Source organism: Thalia democratica, chromosome 8, assembly GCF_965202585.1.
Source record: "Thalia democratica chromosome 8, ktThaDemo2.hap1.1, whole genome shotgun sequence".
Lineage (NCBI taxonomy): Eukaryota > Metazoa > Chordata > Thaliacea > Salpida > Salpidae > Thalia > Thalia democratica.
Window position 1 is genome coordinate 23,314,955 of NC_139172.1, and position 21,392 is coordinate 23,336,346.

General features: G+C 24.9%; 1 protein-coding gene across 1 annotated transcript in view; it reads left to right on the forward strand.

Annotated features, from left to right (window-relative positions):
• The window catches only part of LOC145843033 (uncharacterized), a 32,558-nt gene continuing 11,166 nt past the window's right edge, over nt 1-21,392 (forward strand). The window contains exons 1-12 of the mRNA XM_082950502.1: nt 1-26; nt 1,442-1,543; nt 5,057-5,179; nt 6,036-6,254; nt 6,716-6,841; nt 7,839-8,138; nt 8,328-8,436; nt 10,475-10,694; nt 16,733-16,821; nt 17,897-17,974; nt 18,657-18,773; nt 19,688-20,014. Coding sequence (XP_082806628.1) covers nt 1-26; nt 1,442-1,543; nt 5,057-5,179; nt 6,036-6,254; nt 6,716-6,841; nt 7,839-8,138; nt 8,328-8,436; nt 10,475-10,694; nt 16,733-16,821; nt 17,897-17,974; nt 18,657-18,773; nt 19,688-20,014 — 1,836 coding nt within the window. The remainder of the gene's footprint in view (nt 27-1,441; nt 1,544-5,056; nt 5,180-6,035; nt 6,255-6,715; nt 6,842-7,838; nt 8,139-8,327; nt 8,437-10,474; nt 10,695-16,732; nt 16,822-17,896; nt 17,975-18,656; nt 18,774-19,687; nt 20,015-21,392) is intronic.

The window sequence follows — 21,392 nt, forward strand, 5'->3', positions numbered from 1 at the left end:
ATGAGCAAATCTCCAGCAGTCAACAGGTTTGTTTAAAAATATAATTAAATCCACTTGGTCCTATAACTTATAGCTTCTAAAATTATTTTAAACTATTGAGTTTTAATTTCCTAAAATAAGTGTAAAATTTCAGAACACCATACAATATAGTTAGTTTTTAAAAATTTTGTGACCTGATTGTGTTGGGGTCCTAATGACAACTTTAAAAACTCTGCTTTGCAATATTTAAACCAAATGGTTGACACATATACAAAATAAATAAGTAATTTAGTTATTTTAAAATTTCATCCATTAATGGCGTGCAGTTTTCATAATGATAAATTACAAAAAATTAAGACTCTGTATAGCTCAAGCAAAGATGCTGTCATTTTAGGATAGTGTAGCACATTTAAAAAATTAAAAAACAAATCTTTTTGGATTAATTATTTTTTGTTCAACTCTGTTTCTTTCTGGTGGAGTGATCACATGGTTGGATTGTTGTTTTTATTTTTGTTATAGCCCTGTTGAACACTTGCTTGGGGATTTGAGCTTCATGATTTTCCCTCACTTTGTGATTTTGATTGCTAGTATTTTAGCCTTGTGAATGTTCTCCAAATGGAAAGTCACCTAGGGTTTCTTGTTTGAAAAAGATAGTTTTTAATTTTTTATTGGTTAATTAAAAGTTAAATATTAATGGGTTAAGTAAAATTAATCATTATGTGACACATTATTTTTTTCCAAACAGTTTGTTGTTACAAGGGGTAGAATTTGAATTTTTTCATAAAAAAAAACTATTATAGTTTATGTTTTTCTTCAACATTTTATGTATATTAATTTTTGCATTTTAGTTATAAAATTACGTTTTTGGTGTTCCTTCTACATTTTTATGTATTATTAGTATTGTGGAATAATGTTGAATTTACAAACTAATAACTTAAGATACTTAACATATAAATTAATCTGTCAAATTCATTTAACAATTAAGGTTAAAGTAGATTTATCAAAATTTAATGTGTAATAAAAAGTTACACATTTTGTCTCAAAGAGTAGTAACCCTGCTTCTGATAAAATACTTCATTTAAGTAACAAAATGCAACAACTAAATCTATAAAAGTAATTATAATATAGGTGGACATTTAAAATCAAGCTTTTTTCTGCTTACAGAGTACCAACTGGTTAATAACTTATACTAAATTGTCAACAATAATATTTATTAAATCAAACACTAACCACTAAGTAAAATTTGCTTTCAGCATGTTTTTAATCAAAGAAATTGTTTCAAAAAAAAAGACTAATACTGTTCTTTATTTTTTCTGCATTTATTTTTTGAATTTAACAATGAACACAAACATATTTTCATCACAAGATGTAGTTTTTGTTAAAAATTTTCAGTAGCAGCTTGTTCTAATAGAAATTGCTTTGTTTAATAAGTTTTTTATACTTTTACCTCTATAATATTTAGTGGCGATCCTGCTAAAGGTGCTGGATGGAAAAAAAGGTTGCTTGAAAGAGTAATAAAAGAAAATCCAAAAAATGTAAATGAACCAGCAGCAGAAATTGAAAAGTTTGTTTTAATCTGTGTTATTGATTTAAAAAACATATTTTGAAAACATACCATTTTTTTTTATTATTAGCTAATAAGAAAAAATGATCTACAAATTTTCAAATTAAGTTACAAAAAAATGTTTTTATTTTTTAAGACAGATGCTTCACTTATATAAAAGTTTACTTTAGTTAAAGACAATAAATTTCTTTTAAGATAAAAATGTTATATATTATTACCTGAAGTATTTTTCAATTTTTCTAAGAAATTACTTGTTTAAAATAAATACAACCAAATTAAACCTTTTTTATTTCAATTTAATTTAAGGTTGATTGTAGTTCAAGTTTCTAATAATATATTTAAATGATTAAAATTTAATGTAGTTTTTAGTTGTACACAGGGTTGCAAAAAAACCTTGAAGCCTGGAAAAACCTTTAATTTTATAGTTTAGGCTAAAAAACCTGGATAAACCTGGAATTTGAGAAATTTTGACAAAAACCTGGAATTTAAACAATTTTAGCATGTAAAGTAGTAAAATTTCGATTTGACTCTAAAAATCTATCAAATAGATAAAAACTTTTGTCATCAGGAATTTCTTTTATATTAAAAAACTCATTTAAAATAGCTTTAGAGTATCTTTTCAATGTTTTTATACTATTTAACACAGTTTCTTACCTTAAACTTAACTTTAAACTAAAAATAGACACACAAATGTGTACTTTTAAAAACCTGGAGGAAATTTTGAAAACCTGGAAAAAATTTGCCAAAAATATTTGGCAACCCTGTGTACAGAGTTCTGACTTACTTTGATTTTCACAATTGCAATTATTGCATAAAAACTTTTTGTCTTCCCTGATAGAAATTATAAATCTTTTTAAAATCTGTTGATTTTTTCTTCAGTTTTTTTTTTTTTTGCCTAATTTTTGGAACTATTTTTTACTGTGTATACAATTGTTTCGATAGTTTTTTTTAATTTGTAATAAAGTATATAAATTTTAAAGATAAAAGGTGAATAATCAAAACTGATAGTTTTAAACTTGAGTAAATTTAAAGAATAGGTTTGAATAGAAATTCAAACAGTCTATTTAAACTTGATCATTTTTATAGTTGTTTCTTTTTTATAAGTATTTATTTAATTTTATTCAAATGAATGAAAGCAAAAAATATTTAGATCAAAACAGTGGTAAAATGTTATGTTATTTTTTAAGTAGTTTCTTAAATTTAAATTGTATTATTTTTTTTTTTGGAAGAGATGGTAGCTTACTTTAACTTGAGTAATTTTTGTCAAGTGATGCATTTCCAAACAGAAAAAAGTATTTTTTTAAGAATATTTGTTGTTTATTTGTTTTAATGACTTTTTATTGTACTTTGTTTATGTCCAGTACAACAGATTGCAACAGATTTATTGGTTATTTTAAAACTTTTGTTCTTAGATTAATTTTAATCTTTTTACATCACTTAAAAAGATGAAAATTTTCCTCAATTTTATTTTAAAAAGTTAAGTAAGAACCTTGAGTTCTAATTAAAAACATATTCTGTTTTTTTGTATTAAGCTCACGTCCTATAAAATTTAACTCAAACGTTGACTCACTTTAATAAAATTGATTTCAGTTAACAAATTGTAGTCGTTAACTATATAAGGGCTCAACTGTTGAACAGCATTTGTGTTTTACCTATAATTAAGGCCATATTTGGCTAAATGATTTTTCATACATCAAATAATATTTGCTATTATATAAAAGATTATTACTGATATTTAATACAACTTTTATATAATGTAAAATTCTGCATTATTGAGACATAGCTTGTGTTTTAAAAAGTTTTATAGAAATTTTATTTGTTATATTATAGACAAAAAAAATTTAACTATAAGTTTTCTTAGAAAAAAAAATTACGGGTTTGTGTTTAGTTGGAAACCTGTATTCAAATCACAGTTAAACCGTGCTTTTTTACCTACTACGCCCAATAGAACGGCTAGAGGTCTTTTTACTGCAGGTTTTTACTTAGCATTTAACCACCTTGTTGTTTTATGTTTTACATTTTAACTTTCATATTGAACACAAACCTGTAATTTATAACATAGTTTAGTTATTAAATATTTGAAACGTCTGTATAAGATCTTTAATTTAGATACCCGACTGCTCCTTTCTAGAACAATTATTAATTATTTTACTTATTATATAGCATAAATGTAGTTTTAGTCATGGTGGTTTTATGTATGGCGCTGTAACTTAATCATTGGTTAGAGCTTTGAAAGCTTAATAACAAGTTTGATTTTTCTGCTTTGTTTATAAATTAAAAAAAAAAAATAATTTTAATTCAATTTTCTCTCTAATTGTATTTAACTTTAATTTTGTTATAATTTAGATTTAACCATTATAAACATTCAATAAAAAAAAATATAAATTATACCAAGTTTCTGTGGCTTTTATTGCCTTTACTATTGCTTAATTTATAAATTCAATAACTAATGTTAGTTGTTCACTTTTTTTCACAATAGATTACATATTACTTTTTTGAATTAAAGCGATCTACTACTTTTTCTAAACATAAAGAATAAATTATCTAACTTTGTAGTATAAATTAAGTAATCTTATTGTTCATATATTGTGACGTAATTATTAGATATGTTTTTTCAATGATTAGTAACCAGTAAATATTTAGAATTAGTACTTCCTTCGTTTTCATATAAGTAGTTCATATTATGATTTGTTATTTTGTTATATATTTTTACTTAAATTTATTTAATTTAGACTTAATAATGACAAATACTATAAAATTTTATAAAAATCGGATTTAACATTAAGTGTTTTATATATTGTTAACCATTAACCTATAAAAATCTATAGCCATTATTTTTATTTTTAATGGACTCATGTATATTCCTACTTTAGCTTCTAACCTTTCCTTACAGTATTTATTTCTTTAAAGAGCTCCGTTAAAAGGTGTTAATTGTTAACACACAGAAACATGTGTTAGTGTAATAAAAGAAGGAAACTGTATAATTTGTTATTATTAAAAGTTAAAATCTAATTTATATTAAGCTAAGAGCTTCAGATTTTCAGAGAAATTTTCTTAAAAGGCAAAATTCATAATTTAAACAAAAACATTGAAAAAAAGGTTAAAATAAGCTAATTTATAAAATGTTTGATTTAAAATATTTAGTTTGCAAGTTTTGTGGGGAAACTGAACTCTCTTCTTCTGATTATTTGTAACTTTTCAAACGCTTGTTTGTTTTATGTTAGGCTGTGAAATGTTTGTGGTAGCTAAGACTACCAAATATTACCAACTTGTTATGAACAGTTTAGAACCCCTTTGGCCCTGAAAATTGCTGTTTATTTCTGCAATAAACCATGATGTATATGTTTAAAAACGTATTTATAAATAAAAATATTTCAATTCGCATAAGCCTATGTGTACTTTAAATTTAAAATATATTTAGCAAGTTATATCTCTGTGATCTGATTGTTTTAAAATAATTTAGTATTAATTGTAAATACAACATTTTATTCTCAAAATGTTGTTACTTGTTAGATCAACTGAATATACTAAAAGTATTTCACCTTTCCCGCCATCTGAAAACCATAGTAACAATGTTCAAAACAAGGATGAAGATAAAGTCTGCGCTAAATCAGTTTCCCATTTTTCCAGCTTTGTGTAAGTTTATCTGTTCAAGTTTTATAACAAGTGTTTTAAAATAATAATGTTTAAGAATATCAGTGTAGTTGTATTTGCTTAAAAAATTCAGTATTTTCACTAAATAAATACTGTACTAAAAATAAGTTTGTTTGCACTAAAAAGTATACAGTTTATAAGTTGCTGTTCTTTTTAAATAACAATTAGCAATAATTTAATTTTATACACCCTTCTTAAGTTTTTGAATACACTTTCATAGTTTGTATTTCGTAAAATAAGGTTGTAAAACATAAATTAGTTAAAAATATTAATTAGACAATTTCAAAATGAGAGTCTTTATTCTACACAGTGTTTCATGCAAACGCAATGATCACAATTAAAAAACTCTGTATATGTTTTTAAATTTTTGAACCAAAATAATGTTTTTTTTTTAATTTTATATTTTAACCAATTTAAAATATGACTACAAACTGTATATATGTAACTTAATATATTTTTTTATTAGATCTACTGTTTTACTTATACTAATTTTTATCTCACAATATAGGTGTATCTTATAGATAGATTCTTATTTTAATATAAATTTCTAAGTTAAATATAATTTGAATTTATACTGAAATTATAAGTGAACAGTACTAAAAAAAGTTTTTTTTAAGACGCAAATAAAATTGAATTTGTATATAAATAACAGAAAGTTTAAACATCATAACTAAAAAGATTAAGTGTCGAAAAATGTTAAATAAGTTTGTTATAGTAGAAATTTATATATAAAACTTATCCTATCCAGTTTTGCTCAGTGATTTCTTAAAAAATTAACTATTTTTTGGTGTGTTTTAATTATAAAATCTAATTTCAACTCTAACTTGATCTGTTATAGAGATCCACGATTACTGTCATTTGATATCAAAGTTTCCGTTGGAGAACATAAAGCTGGCAAAAAGTTACTTAACGAAGAAAACAAAGTTAAAACAAAAATTATAATAAATTGTGATCATGAAACAAACTTTAAAAAATTAAATTCAGAGAAAACGTACAAAGAAGACCAAAAAAGTGTTAATAAAGCAACTCATGGAAATTTATTAGATTGTTCAAAAAAGTAAGCATTAAATTTACTACAAAAAAAAATTGTTGTAAAAGTTAAAGAAAACATAATAACAGTTTTACTACTAAATAAACTTATACTTCAAATTTTATGATAATTCTTATCTTACTTAAGTTAGTTTTTTAATCATTCTTTATGTAAAATTTAAATAAGTAATTTTAAAAGTGTTGACCTAAAGTACTTTAGCTCTATAAAAATCAAAAATAAAACTTTTTAATCTTTTAAGGTATGGTATGTATTATGTTTTTATCTCATTTAATTAGTCATATATGTTAAGTTTACTAATGCGTATTATTTTGGTTCCAAAGTTGACAAATTAAGATGAACAGCTTAAGGAAGCATTAAAAAATAAAACTTCTAAAATAAGTAATCTTAAGTTGTCGAGACAACTTTCGACTAGTAACTACTTAATTCATTATTGGCAATAACCCTTAAAGTACCATATAATGATCTAGTGCTGAACTGGTGGTCACTTCTTCAAAAACTGGGGGTTTGGTATGTACAACATCTGCATACTGTTCTTCGTCTAGTGTTAGCGCTTCAGATCAATTAGACATCTCAATTGATTATTCAACAAGGAAGTTAGTTAGGAATATTTTGCTTGGTTAAAAGAGTAAGAACAAAATGCAAAGTATGAATTTTTGTGTACAAAAATATAAATGTGATGTTTATATTATGTTATACTTATACTATAAAATATTTATATTATATTTTATTAGCATTATTTATTAAGCAGTAAGATTTAAAAACTTAAAGTTTGTACATGTAGCTCTATAAATAATTTACAAGTATGCCAAAAAACCTGGAATCCTGGAAAAACCTGGAATTTGAGGAATTTTGAAAAAAAAACGCTGGAATTTCGAACAAAAATCACTAATAAACCTTGAATTTTAAAGAATTTTTACATATAAAGTAATGAAATTTTGATTAGATAGAAAAAATCTATCATGAAGATAATATTCTTTTATTATCATTATTTTTTTTTGTTTATAAAACTCGTTTAAACTAGATTTACAGTATCTTTTCAATCTAATTATACTATTTAAAACAGTTTTTTCAACTTAAGTTAAACTTTATACCAAAAATGGATCAAAAAACTAGTTTTTTTAAAAATGGAAGAAATTTACAAAAAAAATTTGGCAACCCTGATTATACTTTTTATATAATTGGTTGATATTAATTTTAGATTTTTTGCAACTATTTTATAGACTATAACATAGCGATTCTTAACCTGGGGGTAAATTCCCTTGTTTTAGGGGGTAAATTTTATTTTTTACAAGTCTTGTAAATTAATGTTTATTAATTGTATTTTTTATATATAAGTTAGTATTTAACTGTAGTATTTTTTCAAGTTAAATAAACTCTTTAAGTTTTACGATTTTTTATATCTAATAAGCTTAAGGTAAAAGAATCGTGTTTTTTTTTCACAAAATTATATACTATTTTGGATATTGGGGGTAAATTAGGAAACTACTTTCCAAAAAGGGGTAGAACATGAAAAAAAGGTTAAGAACCGCTGCTGTAATAGATAAGCCTTTTTTGTAAATGCATATCCTAGCTACAATTTAAACCTTCAAGGAGCTTGGCCTTACCAGCGTTGCACGAAGACTCCTTCAAACAATCGCCAACAAAGAGTGCCGACAACGCATCGAAAGAAAACGAGGTCATCGAGCTGCTGGCAAAATCTTACAAGTGCAACTTGAAAAATGCCGTCAGCAGCGGAAACGTTTGGAACGAGGTTTCAAAGTCAGTGCAGGAGAACATCATGCTGCTCACCAGTTCGTTCATGAACGTTGATGATCTGTATGAGAATAACGTTTTGATTATTCAAAAACAGCGCGAATCCATACTTAATAAAAAGGACCCTGACGGAAATACGTAAGTTTTTTTGTGTAACTATTGTTTAGCTGTGAATTAAAATAGATAAAAAGGCTTAATTTGTTATATTAATAATATTTTTACAAATACCTTGATCTTAAAAAAAAATTGTAGTGCATAGTAAGTAACTTTTAAAAAAGTTAAATATAATTTGATTTAATTTGAACAACAAATGTTTGTTTTAAATAGATTTCTACATCTTCTTGTTTTGTGCAAAGACAATGAAGCTTTGAGAAAAGTCCTTCCTAAAGTTGTGGAAAGCAAAATTAGTTTGAGCTTATTCAATGACAACTTACAGGTAAATATTTAAAACCGTTAGGTGGAGTACTGTTAATATAAGTGCAGCAAATTATTTTTAGATTATTTAGTTTTTTTATTTAAAGTTTTTTATTAATTGCATTATAACTTATTTTATTGTCTAGTTTTGCGTGTATAAAAATTCAAGCTTGCTTTATATCTTATTTAGCTTTAGTACAAGTATTTAAGGTATACCTTAAAGTGAAGTGGATAAAAAAACTAAAAGTTATCTCCTATAACAACTCTTGATCTATTGCTATCAAAATAGAATGGTATAGAATGTTGGTTCTAAAATTAAAAAAAAACTCTAATCAGTAATTTACTTAAGAAAATGTCTGTATTTATAAGAAAATTTATTGTATACTTTCTTAGTATTATAACTATTCTTATTATATTTTAATTATTTTGTTTGTAAATAATATATGAAAACCTATTAAAAACATCAAAAATTAGCATTTGAAAAAGGTTAAGGTATCTATTCAGTTGCTTTTCAAATATTTTTACTACTAATAGAAATTTATATGCGCAGGTGCATACTTTAAGATATTGACCTTGGCAGTGACTGAAACCTGTGCCCACTAAACTTATATTAAAAAAAATATGTGCACCCAGCAGTCTCAAAAATCACCAAAAGTGAAAAAACAGCATTTTTTTTTATAAAATTTAAAATTTTTAATATTTTAAAAATCTAAACATTCAAAATATTTTAAACAGTGAATAAAATATTTCTTTTAAATTTTGTGGTCTCTAGCTGGAAAAATAAAGAGAAATATAAATTGTAAGTGAATTTTTAAATTTTCTAGACAATTAACAATGAAAAATTTGCGGTCCATACGTTTGTATCGGAAACTTTTTACAAACAAAGTTAGACAAAATTTCAAGTTCTATAAAAACTGACTCGTAGTTTATACTACAAGCTTTCATATAAGAGCCATTGTTAATTTTTGTAAAAAAAAATTAAACGTTTCTCCCCAATGGCCTTAACATAAACTGCAAAATGTCCAAAGTAAGTTTGCTAATGAATTTTGTGCAACCCTACATGAGATTTGTGCATCCAAAAATAAATTTTGCGCACACTGTAAAGACCACTGCTTTAAGAACCACTATTAAAGACTACAGAAGACTGCTTTTTTAATTTAAAACTCTCGGATGATTTGTTGGTGTAGTTCTTATTTTAATATTTTTTATTATTATTAAAAAAGTATTAAGAATTTTAGCACAGCATGTTATTGCAGAATAATCTCTTTATTTATCTTTGTTGTTTGTATTAGTATCGTTAATCCAATGTTACACAAGGTTATATAAACTTACTTGTTTACTTTTGAGTAAGACAAGGTGACTTTTATGAAATAGTTATGTTTGTTTTTAAACAAAATTTACATTTTGTTAATATTTTACATTGTTATATTTTTATTGTAAAATATTTGTTTTATAACATTTCTGTTTGTTTAAGTAAATGTGGTTGCTAAAACGTAATTACTTTGAAATAACTATAAATATTTAATTTAAAAAACAATTCAAATTAAATTTTAAAGAATTATTTTTTTTTCTTTTTTTGATTTTTATGTCTTATATCAGTTTTCATATCAAAATTATGAGTTGTTTTGTTTTAATACTTTTTTATACCTCATAATTGATTAAGGTCCACAATTAAAATTTTGATTGTTTATTAAGATTTTTTTTAGATATAATTAAAAAACAATCATTATTTTAATGAATATATATAACTGACGACAGTTTTCAAAGCACTTCAAGCAACAATAGCGAGTTGACAACAGATGCTTTGTTGATTGGAGTTAAATTTTATAAACATAGTAAAAAAAATTCAGTTTGACGGCTGCCGTTGTTCCCACTCTATTAACTAGTGTTCAAATTCCCAATAAAAAAATATCAATAACACCAAACATGCAATCGAATCATTTCTAGTACTCATTACTGCTCTCATTTATTTAGTATTGCTTGTGCCACCCTTACTTGTAAAAGTTTGACGGCTGCCGCCGTTCCCACCCCGCTAACCCTACTGTTGAAATTCCCAACAGACGCCTCTGCACATGGCGGTGACGAGCAACAACGAGGTGGCTTCCGAGCTGATCATCAGGCACCAGCAGTCGGCGGTGACCGACCGGCAGCTGACCGGGGAGAACTGCCTCCACTTGGCGGTGTGCGGCGCGAAGAGCGACGACCGCGAGCTGAAGCTGGTGAAGTTGGTGGCCGAGGCGGCGCGGGAGCAGCTCGCGATAGACGCGGTCAACTTCGAAGGTTGTTTTTGTTGCGTGTATGATAGTGTGGAAATAATAAATATTTGCACACTTGTTTGTGTGGTTCAGATCTTTCTGACACCAGTTGATTGAGCGCAGTTTTGTAAGTCGTAAAGAAAATAAAAACAGTATGTGTTTCATGTGTTAGTGTGTTTGAAAAAAAGATGCTGTGCTCAGAACTTCTTATAACGATTGTAAATACTATTTAGATTTTAGCATAAAATACTTTATGTTTTATTTTTTTAAATATTGTACATTCACATTAGGTTAGAAAAGTAGTATTTTTACTTAACATTTAATCTTTAACTTAAGAATGAAAGTCATATAAATATTTTAGTCAATTTAACTTAAAGCAATCTTAGAGATTAAATATTTTCATTGTTTGAAATAGTTGGTTACTTTATCAGTTTTTCAAACTGGTAGACAATTTAAAAACTATAAACGCTTTATATTTAATACATAAATTTGATGTAAACAATGACTAATGTTTAACTAATAAACTCACAACATACTTATTTATTTAACTTTGAAAATTTATTTGATTTAAGTGTATGTCATAATAATACCTTTGTTGTAGTTTAGTCTCAGTAGTCATTGTTGCTCTGCAATGAAGTTTAATGCAATATGTTTTCTTCTAGCAGTTTTGAACTTTGTTGTTTTAAATATAATAAAATATTTATTTAGTTTGTTTGATTTGAAAATTTAATTTAAGGTTTTTATGTTTTAGTATAAGTTAATTTAAAACTTAAACTTGTTTTGTTTTAAAAGTTATTTATTTAATTTTTATAATATGTTTTGGTTTTAAGAAAACAAATAGAGAGATCTCAACTGCTGGAGGAGAATTAATATATTTATTCTTTCAAAAATTTATTTTACAAACTAAGTTTCGGTCAAAGACCTCTTCAGTGCTTAAATAAATCTTATTCAAATAGAATCTTAATAGAATAGAAAAGAGTTCTTTTGATTAAGATTTATTTAAGCACTGAAGAGGTCTTTGACCGAAACTTAGTTTGTAAAATAAATTTTTGAAAGAATAAATATATTTAATTTTTAATTTAATACAAAGCTATCTTAGTTTCAGTTCTAAACATTTCAGTTCTAGAAAATTTTTTAAAGATTAAATTATTTTAACAAATTTCTGCTTGCAGATATTACTTTAAAACATAGTCTATTTTCAGGATCTACAAATTTATTTGTGGTAAAATAAAGAGTTATTTGTTTAAATTTTTTTCTTTAAGTGATTATAAAACGATGCTATGCTGTTTTATACACGATCTTAAAGACTTTTAATTTTATGAAAGTTATTTATTTTACCTAAAAAAAGTTTGTTTTAATTTCATTAATACAAGTAGAAATTTTTTATCTGAAATATCTGAAAAGGTAAACAAGATATATTTATTAATATATATGGTTGTTTGCTGTATTGGACGTAAAAGCATGTTTTTTAGTGTTGAAGAAACAATTTTTTCTTTTGATTTTTATTCAAATTTCAGTTTTAATTCTTAAAAAAAAGTTCTTTTATCAGTTCTTTTTTTTTAATAATCAAAAATGCTTGAAAAGTTATTTAAACTCTATAAAGTTTACATTTTACTTTTAGTTGTAAATTGTATTATTGTGTGTAAAAAAGGTAAAACGTATTTTTTGTGGTTTATTTTATAACCATGATTAGTTTTACTGTTTAAGATAGGTCACTTACTATAAATTAGTTCTTATTTACTCAATTTCGCCTAGAGGCATTCTAGAAAATTTAGACAAGTGACTAGTTAATACGATATACTTCTGTAAAATTTTAGAAAGCAACCACCATCATATAAAAATTGTTAGTTTTAAAATACTACTCCATCTAATATATGTTAATATTTGCTTCTCACTGTTATATTAACATCAAATCAATTAATAAATTGCAAGCTAAACACACACCAAATTACAAAAAAAAAACTATCATAGTTCTTTAATTAGAAAATTTAGTTTAAATTGATTTTTTTGTAAATAATTGTTGGAAAACATTTAATTTTAGTTGAATTATTGATTTAGCAAAAGTAGTAAAAATATTGCAGAACGGTTTGCAAAAGAATTATTTTAAAAGACATAATTTAATTAAGTTTCTAATCGTCTTTTTGTTGTCGTACAAAATTTTTAAATATTACTAATGGATTAGCATTTATTTTACCAAAAATATCAGCATAATTCAAAATTAAGTACACGTTTTCACTGATTTTTTGTAATAAGTGTTTTAAATAAAATATTTAAAATTAAAACTAGGTACGTGACACGCTGGTTTAAGAATAACGCACAAACTGTTTTTGTTAAACGCAAAGTTGTAATCTTTTGAGTGTGCTGTATTAGATTATAATATAACATACCTTTTTTAATGTGTTGCAATAGATATAACTAAACAGTTAGTCATTTGCGATGGGTGAAAACAAGGTTTAAATTAACTTGAACAAGCTGCCTACTCAACAATTTTCACCTTATTCGTATTTTTGGTTAAAATGTATGAGTAAGATAACGGTTTGTATCAATTTGAAGGAGAAAATGAAAGTATGTCAATGTAATCTGATAATAAAGTTTTTCTTAACTACACATATAAGTTGGCAATAAAATATATTTTGGTTAGTCTGTGCATTTAAAGAATAAATGTTTAAATTATTATAAACAGTTAAAAATTATTTAAACAACTTATATTTCAATTTTCTCATATATTGTTTAGTATAATTTCATGTTGAAAAATTGTACCTAGGTTATAGAGACTATCACTTATTTTTTTGTTATTTTATTCTTCTGAAACTTATAATTTGCTAGTTGTAAATTATAATTATATTCTAAGTTTACTAAAGTAATTATACATGAAGATTTGTTTTTCAAAGCTGTTTTTTTCTTTAAGATAAATAATAAAATAATATTATTAACAAAAAAATTATTGAAATCAATTATACTTTTTTTTGAAATTTTGTGTTCAAAATTAATGTATAAAGCCTTTAAAGTACTATTGAAACTTACAATTTTATTTAAAAAAATATTTTACTTTTTTTATTATTACAATATCTGTTATGTACTTTTTATTTATTGGTTTTGTAGTATAAAATAGTGTTTTTGTTTCTGTATAACACGTTTTACAGGCTCTTAAAAGGTTTAGTTCTTGAAATAGTTGTGAAAAAATAAGTTTTCAATTAAGTTTCATTAAAAGTTTTATGATCCTTTCTTAACATAATAAAATCAAACAAACTACTTTTTGTTTGATTTAAAATCGCATTTAAGACGTTTTACTTATTACCCAGTCTGAAAGTAGATTAAAGCTCTGTCTAGTTACTGAAAGATAGTGAAGCTTTAATCATTTTGAAAGTTTAATAAATTATAATTAGTTTTACTGTGATTCAAAAGAAAAACAACTAAAATCGTTTAAATAAGAGATTTTACATTTGTAAATGGTCAAATTAAGTACTTTTTCTTAAGAGTCTACTTTTAATTAAAGTAAGTATATAAGTGAAGCTTTTGGATTTCATAATTAAAGAAAATTGTGTTTATCTTCAAACTTTTCTGTTGTTGTAAAATGATTGCGTTCATATAAGAATTGAGGTAAGTTTTATATTTCTTCTTAATAATGCGATACGTATTTGATAAAGCTTGTTTAGCATTAGAAATGTTTCAAAATTAGTTAAACTCATGTTTGTTTGCTACTTATAAGTTTTATTACTGTATTCAAAAATTGACGCGTTTGTTTACACCCGTACGGAAACCGTGTTAAAAGTTCACAATGAAAAAAAACAAATAATCGTACGTGAACAAATAATTGTACGCGTATTTACATACTTGTAATTTCTATTTCGTCTCAAACGCATTGAATGTGGTCAAGCCGTGATTTGAATGTAAATACACTCCAGCAGTATAACAAGTAGGAAGCGTGCTGTAATTCGCATTAGAATATTCACAACGCTGCTTTCAACTTTCAAACGCACGCGTGATATCTTATTTAAATTCACCTCTAATTTCATCCGGCCTCGAACGCTCACAAAGTGAGTGGCTTTTGCTTTGGGAAATTTTACTTTTTCTATGTGTTTTCGTTGAGTTTTTGTTACACAGTTTTGTTCATAGTTAGTTGTAGCCCTATTTTTTTTTGTGTTTAAGGTAATTTGAAATAAAGTTTAATAATGATGTTGCGTTTTGAAACCAAATATATTTTACTTTATTCAAATGCATTAAAAGTATATTCGTTATTGTAATGAAATACGAAAATTTTGACTGGTTTTTCAGTTGTTATTTTTTAGTTTTGAAAGTTTTTTTTTATGTTTTTTTAAACTATCAAGTTTTCAATAAAACATTACTAATGTCTCCATGTAAATAATAGTTGTTAAGGTAACAACAGGTTGGTATCACTATTAAGTTTTTAAAACTGTTCGTATTACTAAAAATTATTTACTAACTGTTTAATATCAAAATATCTTTATTGAGATTGAAAAAAAGTAAGGATGTTTTTTTTAACTACTGTTTCTACTACTTTTAAACTGTTATAAAACATACGATTTTAAAACTAAATATCAGTTTTATTGAATCATATATTAAATTTTGTAGCCTTTAATGCTAAATTAAAAATCTATAACTGTTTCTAAAAATTTTATATCATTTTTATGCCACTTAAAAATTTTATTAACTCAATTAAGTTTTAAATTATTATATCTTAAATATACTTGCGTAGTTAATTTCAAGTCGAGTTTTGAAATATTTTAGAGAATATTTAAGGTTACTTATAAATGCAGCAAACACCCAGTTTGGAAGAAAGTTGTCTTCTTGTTGTTAAGCTAAATTTCTATACTTCTCTGCTAACAAATTGATTATTGTTTTTTTAATGATTTAACATTAATATGCGGTGTTTAAATTTTTAATATGTAAAAAAAAACATTATTTAAATTAAGGTTAATTTCTATGTTTTGTTTTAAACAGTACATAATTTAAATTTTGTAGGGGTTTAAACTTAAATAACTGATTAGTTAGTAAATAAAATACTTATAGACAGTTTTGTTTAGTGTCCAAGGAAGTAAAACTAAAGTCTCTATAACTAAAGTAAAGAACATGATAGTATATCTTTTTTTTCTACTGATTTAGTTTCGATTAGATCTTTGTTCAATTATTTATGTAAGTTTTTAGTATTAGTTATTCAGAGATTAATATGTTTCGTTTTTGTTTATTATATAGTCCAATAGGAATTTTTAGATCTTTATTTTTAGTTTAAGTTCAAATTAAAACGCAGCATAAAGTTTGTTTGTTTATTTAAAAATCATAAAAAGTAAAAGAGTTGGTATTTACAACTTTAAATTTAAATCTAAGCTTTAAAATATACTTTTCGAAGTCTTTTTTTTTTCTTATACTTAAAATTATGTTTAGTACTTTACTTATCATATTTAAAAAAAAAAGAGTTTCGTTTTTTAATTATTGTTAAACTTATTATAGAAAAAAATGAAATAAAAAGTTTTTTTACTAATTTTTAGCTTTTATATTAAAAAAAGCATAAGTTTGTTTATGTATTTTTATAAAAAATTATGAGGTTTTATGTTTTAAGTTATTTATAGTAAGCATTTAATACTTAAAAAGTAAAATATTAGAGAATCAATTTAAAAACAATAAATAAAAAAAACTGTTAAAGTTTTACTATTGTTAGCTTTTAAACAATTAGAAGTTTATTGTATCTTATAAATTAACTTATTCTTTGAGTTGTTTAGATAGTTTTTAAAAACTTTATAATCTTCAAAACATACTAAATATTCTTTAATTAACTCACTTAAGTTAGTCTTTTCAAATCTGTATTAACAGTATGACACGTAACTCAATTTATAATTTTGCTTTAGAAGCTATTTCACCGCTATTCCTCAGTAATTTTCCTGAAGATTAATAACAAGTAAACTAATTGTTTGTGTTGAAGCAAACATGAAAACTTGACGAATAGAATTGACATATATTGGTTTTATATATAAAATAAAAAACTCAGTTCAGTGTCATACTGTTTATATTGAGCTGGTATTTTTTTTAACTTGATTTATTTTGTAGGTTTTGCAGCTATACACTTAGCAGCGCTGTATAATAAGGATCGTGTCATTTTAGTTTTGGTTGCATATGGTGCTAAAATCGATAAAAAAGTTAGTCTTGCTTCTGAATCGATTTTAAATACGTTATTTTAGAATTTGTTATACAAACTGTTTAGTTTCTTATAGTTAATTCTATACTAGTTATATTACTGATTAAAAGCCATTCTGGCTATTATTAAACTAAAAAATTAAACTTAACGATAAGTTGTTGTTCAACAGGAAATAGCTCAACTTAAAAGGAGTAAATAAATATCAATGAGACTATTTTAAACTCGGAGTATATCATTTAACACTGTGTTTCATGCGTTTATGCAATAATCACAAATTAATAAACTTATATTAATTTGTGATCATTGCATTGTAACCAACAGTATTGAGTGGGTTACTTAAGATAGTTTTGTTGTTATAGTGTACTTTAAACTTACATTATAAACCATAATAAGTAGATAATTATATTAAACTAGATAATACTTATACTAATGATACTTAGTGCTACTATGTATAAAACTAATAATGACATGAATGAGCATATTTTATATTTTAGAACAATTGCAAACAGCAAAAAATATATAAAAAAACATTAACTTTAGAAATTACTTTAAATATGGTCAAAACCTTTACACGAGAATAAATCGAGCAGGAGTATACTTTAAGAATGTATAAAGTAATGTTACATTTAACTACTTTAAATTTAAATACAAAAACTGCTTATAATAAATAACATTATTTAGAAAATAAAATTAAAAAAAAAAGTACAAATAATACAAATGTCTTCATATTAGCAGCAACAAGGTGGTCTAGAATGAACGTCACTTCCAAAACTCAGTATACATATATCTGAACATAGCGTAAGAAATATTTAATCAGACTCATTTTCTCCTAACTGTAACTTTCTTCTACATAGTTCAGTATTCAACTAAATGGAACAGCAGTGTAACTGGTATTCCATTACAGCATGAGCGCATGAAACGCAGCGTTAGATAATAAATTTTGAATTTAAAGTTGTCTCATTGATATTTAAACTAAAATGTTTAATATTACTTTTAATATAATTTTTAAGTTAACACTTTGTTGCAACTGTTTTGTTCGTGTATTGTTATTGTAGAAATTATAATTTGATCTTTAGGACTCTCGCACAGGACACACTGCATACTCTTTGGCTTACAAGTATCACAATTTGTGCGCTTTAAAAGCTCTTCAAAATGTTAGTTTGTATGTTGATTCAAGGTGTTTGATAAAATAATAATATTTTACAATCTCTTAATATTGAGGTGTACAGATCAGTGTATTAAAAACATATATAAACTTGATTTTTTGTTTATTTAAAAGCTAAATAAAGCAATAACTTTAAATTTAAGCTTGGTTCTTGTTTTAAGTTGTTGTACTTGGTTTTACAATTTTTTTTTACAAGTTTATTTTTTTTAAATTGATATCTATATTTTAAATTGATCTTTCATCAGATACTATATTGATATTGCAATAAAATTTCCATGCAAGTTGTAACAGTTCGTAAGTTATAATTTAGATTATTATTTTTGTAAACTAAATCTTTATAGTATTGAAATGTAAAATTTTGTCTTATATTGCCAAAAATGCCTACACATAATAATCTAAAAAGTCAATAAAAATAAATATATATTATGAACAAACATGCATCACGAAGGCTGTAAAATTGCCTTTACCTTTTGTAAGTAAAGACCAAAATATTTTATTTAAATTGCTCATAGAAATCAGCATTAATGATTATTCAGTGCTACTAACCAATATACTTTATAATTATTTGTCATAGTTAGCTTTTTTTTCCTTCACTATAACTATTTTTAACTTGTTGGGTTTCTGTAAATAAACTGTAAAGAAACTGTTTTATTATTTAAAACTGCTCACAGTTGGATTCGACTAACCAATTGATGTCTGATAAATCTAACTTGTCAAGCTCCACAAACCAACCACAAAACTTATCTTCAATCGCGAAATCTCCGATAGAAGAAATGCCTAATAATATTGTTAGTTGAGATTTGTTATAAAAATGTTGTAAATTAAATATACAATTTAAATATATAGTTTTAGTTTAAATATATTAAAACATGTTATATGCGTCTCGGAGAAGATCTAAGCACTTTTGTACGGAAACCTTACAATGACTTTTATGTATATTTTTTCCTTACAATAAATGCAAGTAATTTTTTTTAATATACTAAGTTTCCCATTTTTTTTTTAACCTTAAGTAGAATATTTTATCACCAGACCTACATTTTTTTTTCGGGAGATTAATAAGTAATGTTATTTTCCTTATATTTTGTTAAAATCTAAAAACCTCAAGTTTTGGCATTTGTTTCCTGATATATATAAACTTTAAATAAATAATTTTTTAGTTATTTTAATAAATTTAAATTAAAACTTTGATGTTTAATTAAAAAAAAAGTTAGGAACAATTTTTTTTCTTTTTTAGTTTGCTTTTTTACAAAGTAATTTGCTGAAATTTTATTTTTCTATTCCTTATCTAAAATTTAGTTTGAATTGTTTAAGCTGTGTCAAGAATCTAAGTAGCTAAAGTTAGAATCTACAAAAAAATATCATCTGGCTAAGAACAATGTTTTTATATTCTTATATATTTTTTGGAATCCTAGAACATTTTTAAATAATTAATAATGTTTTATAGACTTAGTTTTGTTAAATAGTTAAAAAAATATTAGTTAGTTTCATTTTTACTGCTTGTTTTTTATTCTAACCCTGACAAAGTTATCAATAATATCTTTCAGTGAAATAAAGTCGCTTATCTATTTAATTTAAACAGTTGGTTAAAAAGAAAATTAATATTATTTTTTAAACATCACTCACATAACCAATAAAATTTAAGCTAGACGAATTTTCTTACATAGAAATTTTACACTATACACAACAAAAGCTATACTTTAAGGTGAACAACGACACTTATTACCAAACGAGTCAAATCAGCGAATCAGCGTACGACTTGAGCTGCAAGCCGAAACACCAACAAGTCCACAAAGCGCATTCGTCTGATCCGCAAACCTCCTCCCAGGTGATGGACCTCCGGCACAAAAGCGACGAGAGAGCGAATTTGATTTCTCTCTTCTCGTCGCGCCAACTGGCGAACATGAGGGGCGAAGAAGCGACCCACCTGGCGAGGGACCTGGCGGCGGTGATGAAGGGCGTCGGTGCCAGGCGCGATGAAAGCGACGTTGCTTCGAATTTCGGTGCTGCCAACAGCGGCTTCAATGACCAGGTTCGAAAAGCATGCTTTTGCATAAAAAGTTGAAATAAGTGAACTAGTTTGATTAGTTGCCATGCAAATGATTTTTGTTTTCAAAAATTTGTCTTTTATTATAAAACATCTGTTTGAAAATTCATTGAGTCATATTAGGCACATTTCGAAAAACATGTTTTTGAATAAACTAGAGCAAATATTTGAACGTGAAAGTAATCACTTAAATTTTCTGAATGTCAAAGTTGTTGTAAAAGCAACAGAAATAGGTGGTTTTTTATAAGTGAAAAACGCGCAATGCCTATGATAAAGGTTGCGTTTTTGAAAAAAAAGTTCACCCACGTCATATATTCAAGTCAGACGTGTTTTGTTGTGCAATTCTGAGAAGACTCTGTAAACGTGACACGTGTTTTTTACAGCTCTAGAAATTTTTATCATCAATGTTTGAAATCTTCCTTTTGCACTACTTTGTTAGGAGTATGTAAAGAACTTAAAAAAGTGAAAATATAGTTTTGGAATTTTTTTTAACGACAAACTTTGAACAATTTTACAACTTAACAATGAGATTTATGTTTTTGCTCACTTTGTTTTATACTCACAACATTCTCCTTGTTTCTAAAATAGTATATTCTTTTAATAAATGGTTTTTTTACAACATTGAAGAAAAACTACTTGGAATGTCATATTATTAAAAAAAGGTTTTTATCAAAATAGCTTATTTTAGCTTCAACTAATTTTATTGCAGTACTCTACTAAGTCCTTAAGTTAACTTGTTGATTATAACTCAAAAGTACTTATAAACAGAAAAATAAGCGTGCATAAAATATTTAGTATTATTGTAAAGAATAATTTTTAGATTAACCCTATATACCTTCAAAATAAGAAAAAAACTACAACAAAATACTTTAAGTATGTCATTGATAGGTTTATGCAACTATTTATAAGTCTTAAACAAAATAAACTACAAAAATAACACAAAACTGTAATCTATTCTATTGTTGGTCAATAGTTAAAATCAAAGTCGGAAAAAATATTTTTCGCATAGTTTTTATTAATTAAAATATTATAACTAGTTAAAACATCTTACTTTTTTTTAACAAAACTAAACTTTGTCTCAGAAAACTCAAATGTGATTTTAATTTTTAATAACAGCACACTGAACTATTATTAAATATTAAAATTTCATTGAGTTTTTTGAGACAAAGTTTAGTTTTTTTAAATAAATGAAGTAAAATATCTTAATTAGATACAATATTTGAATTAATAAAAATGTTTGAAAAATATTTTGTGAGACAAATACTTAGTTTGTTTACATATTTTAGCTTAAATTTAAATAAGTACAGTACCCAATTAAGTAATCTTAATAACATATCTCTGGAAAATCTTTAAACTTTATAAG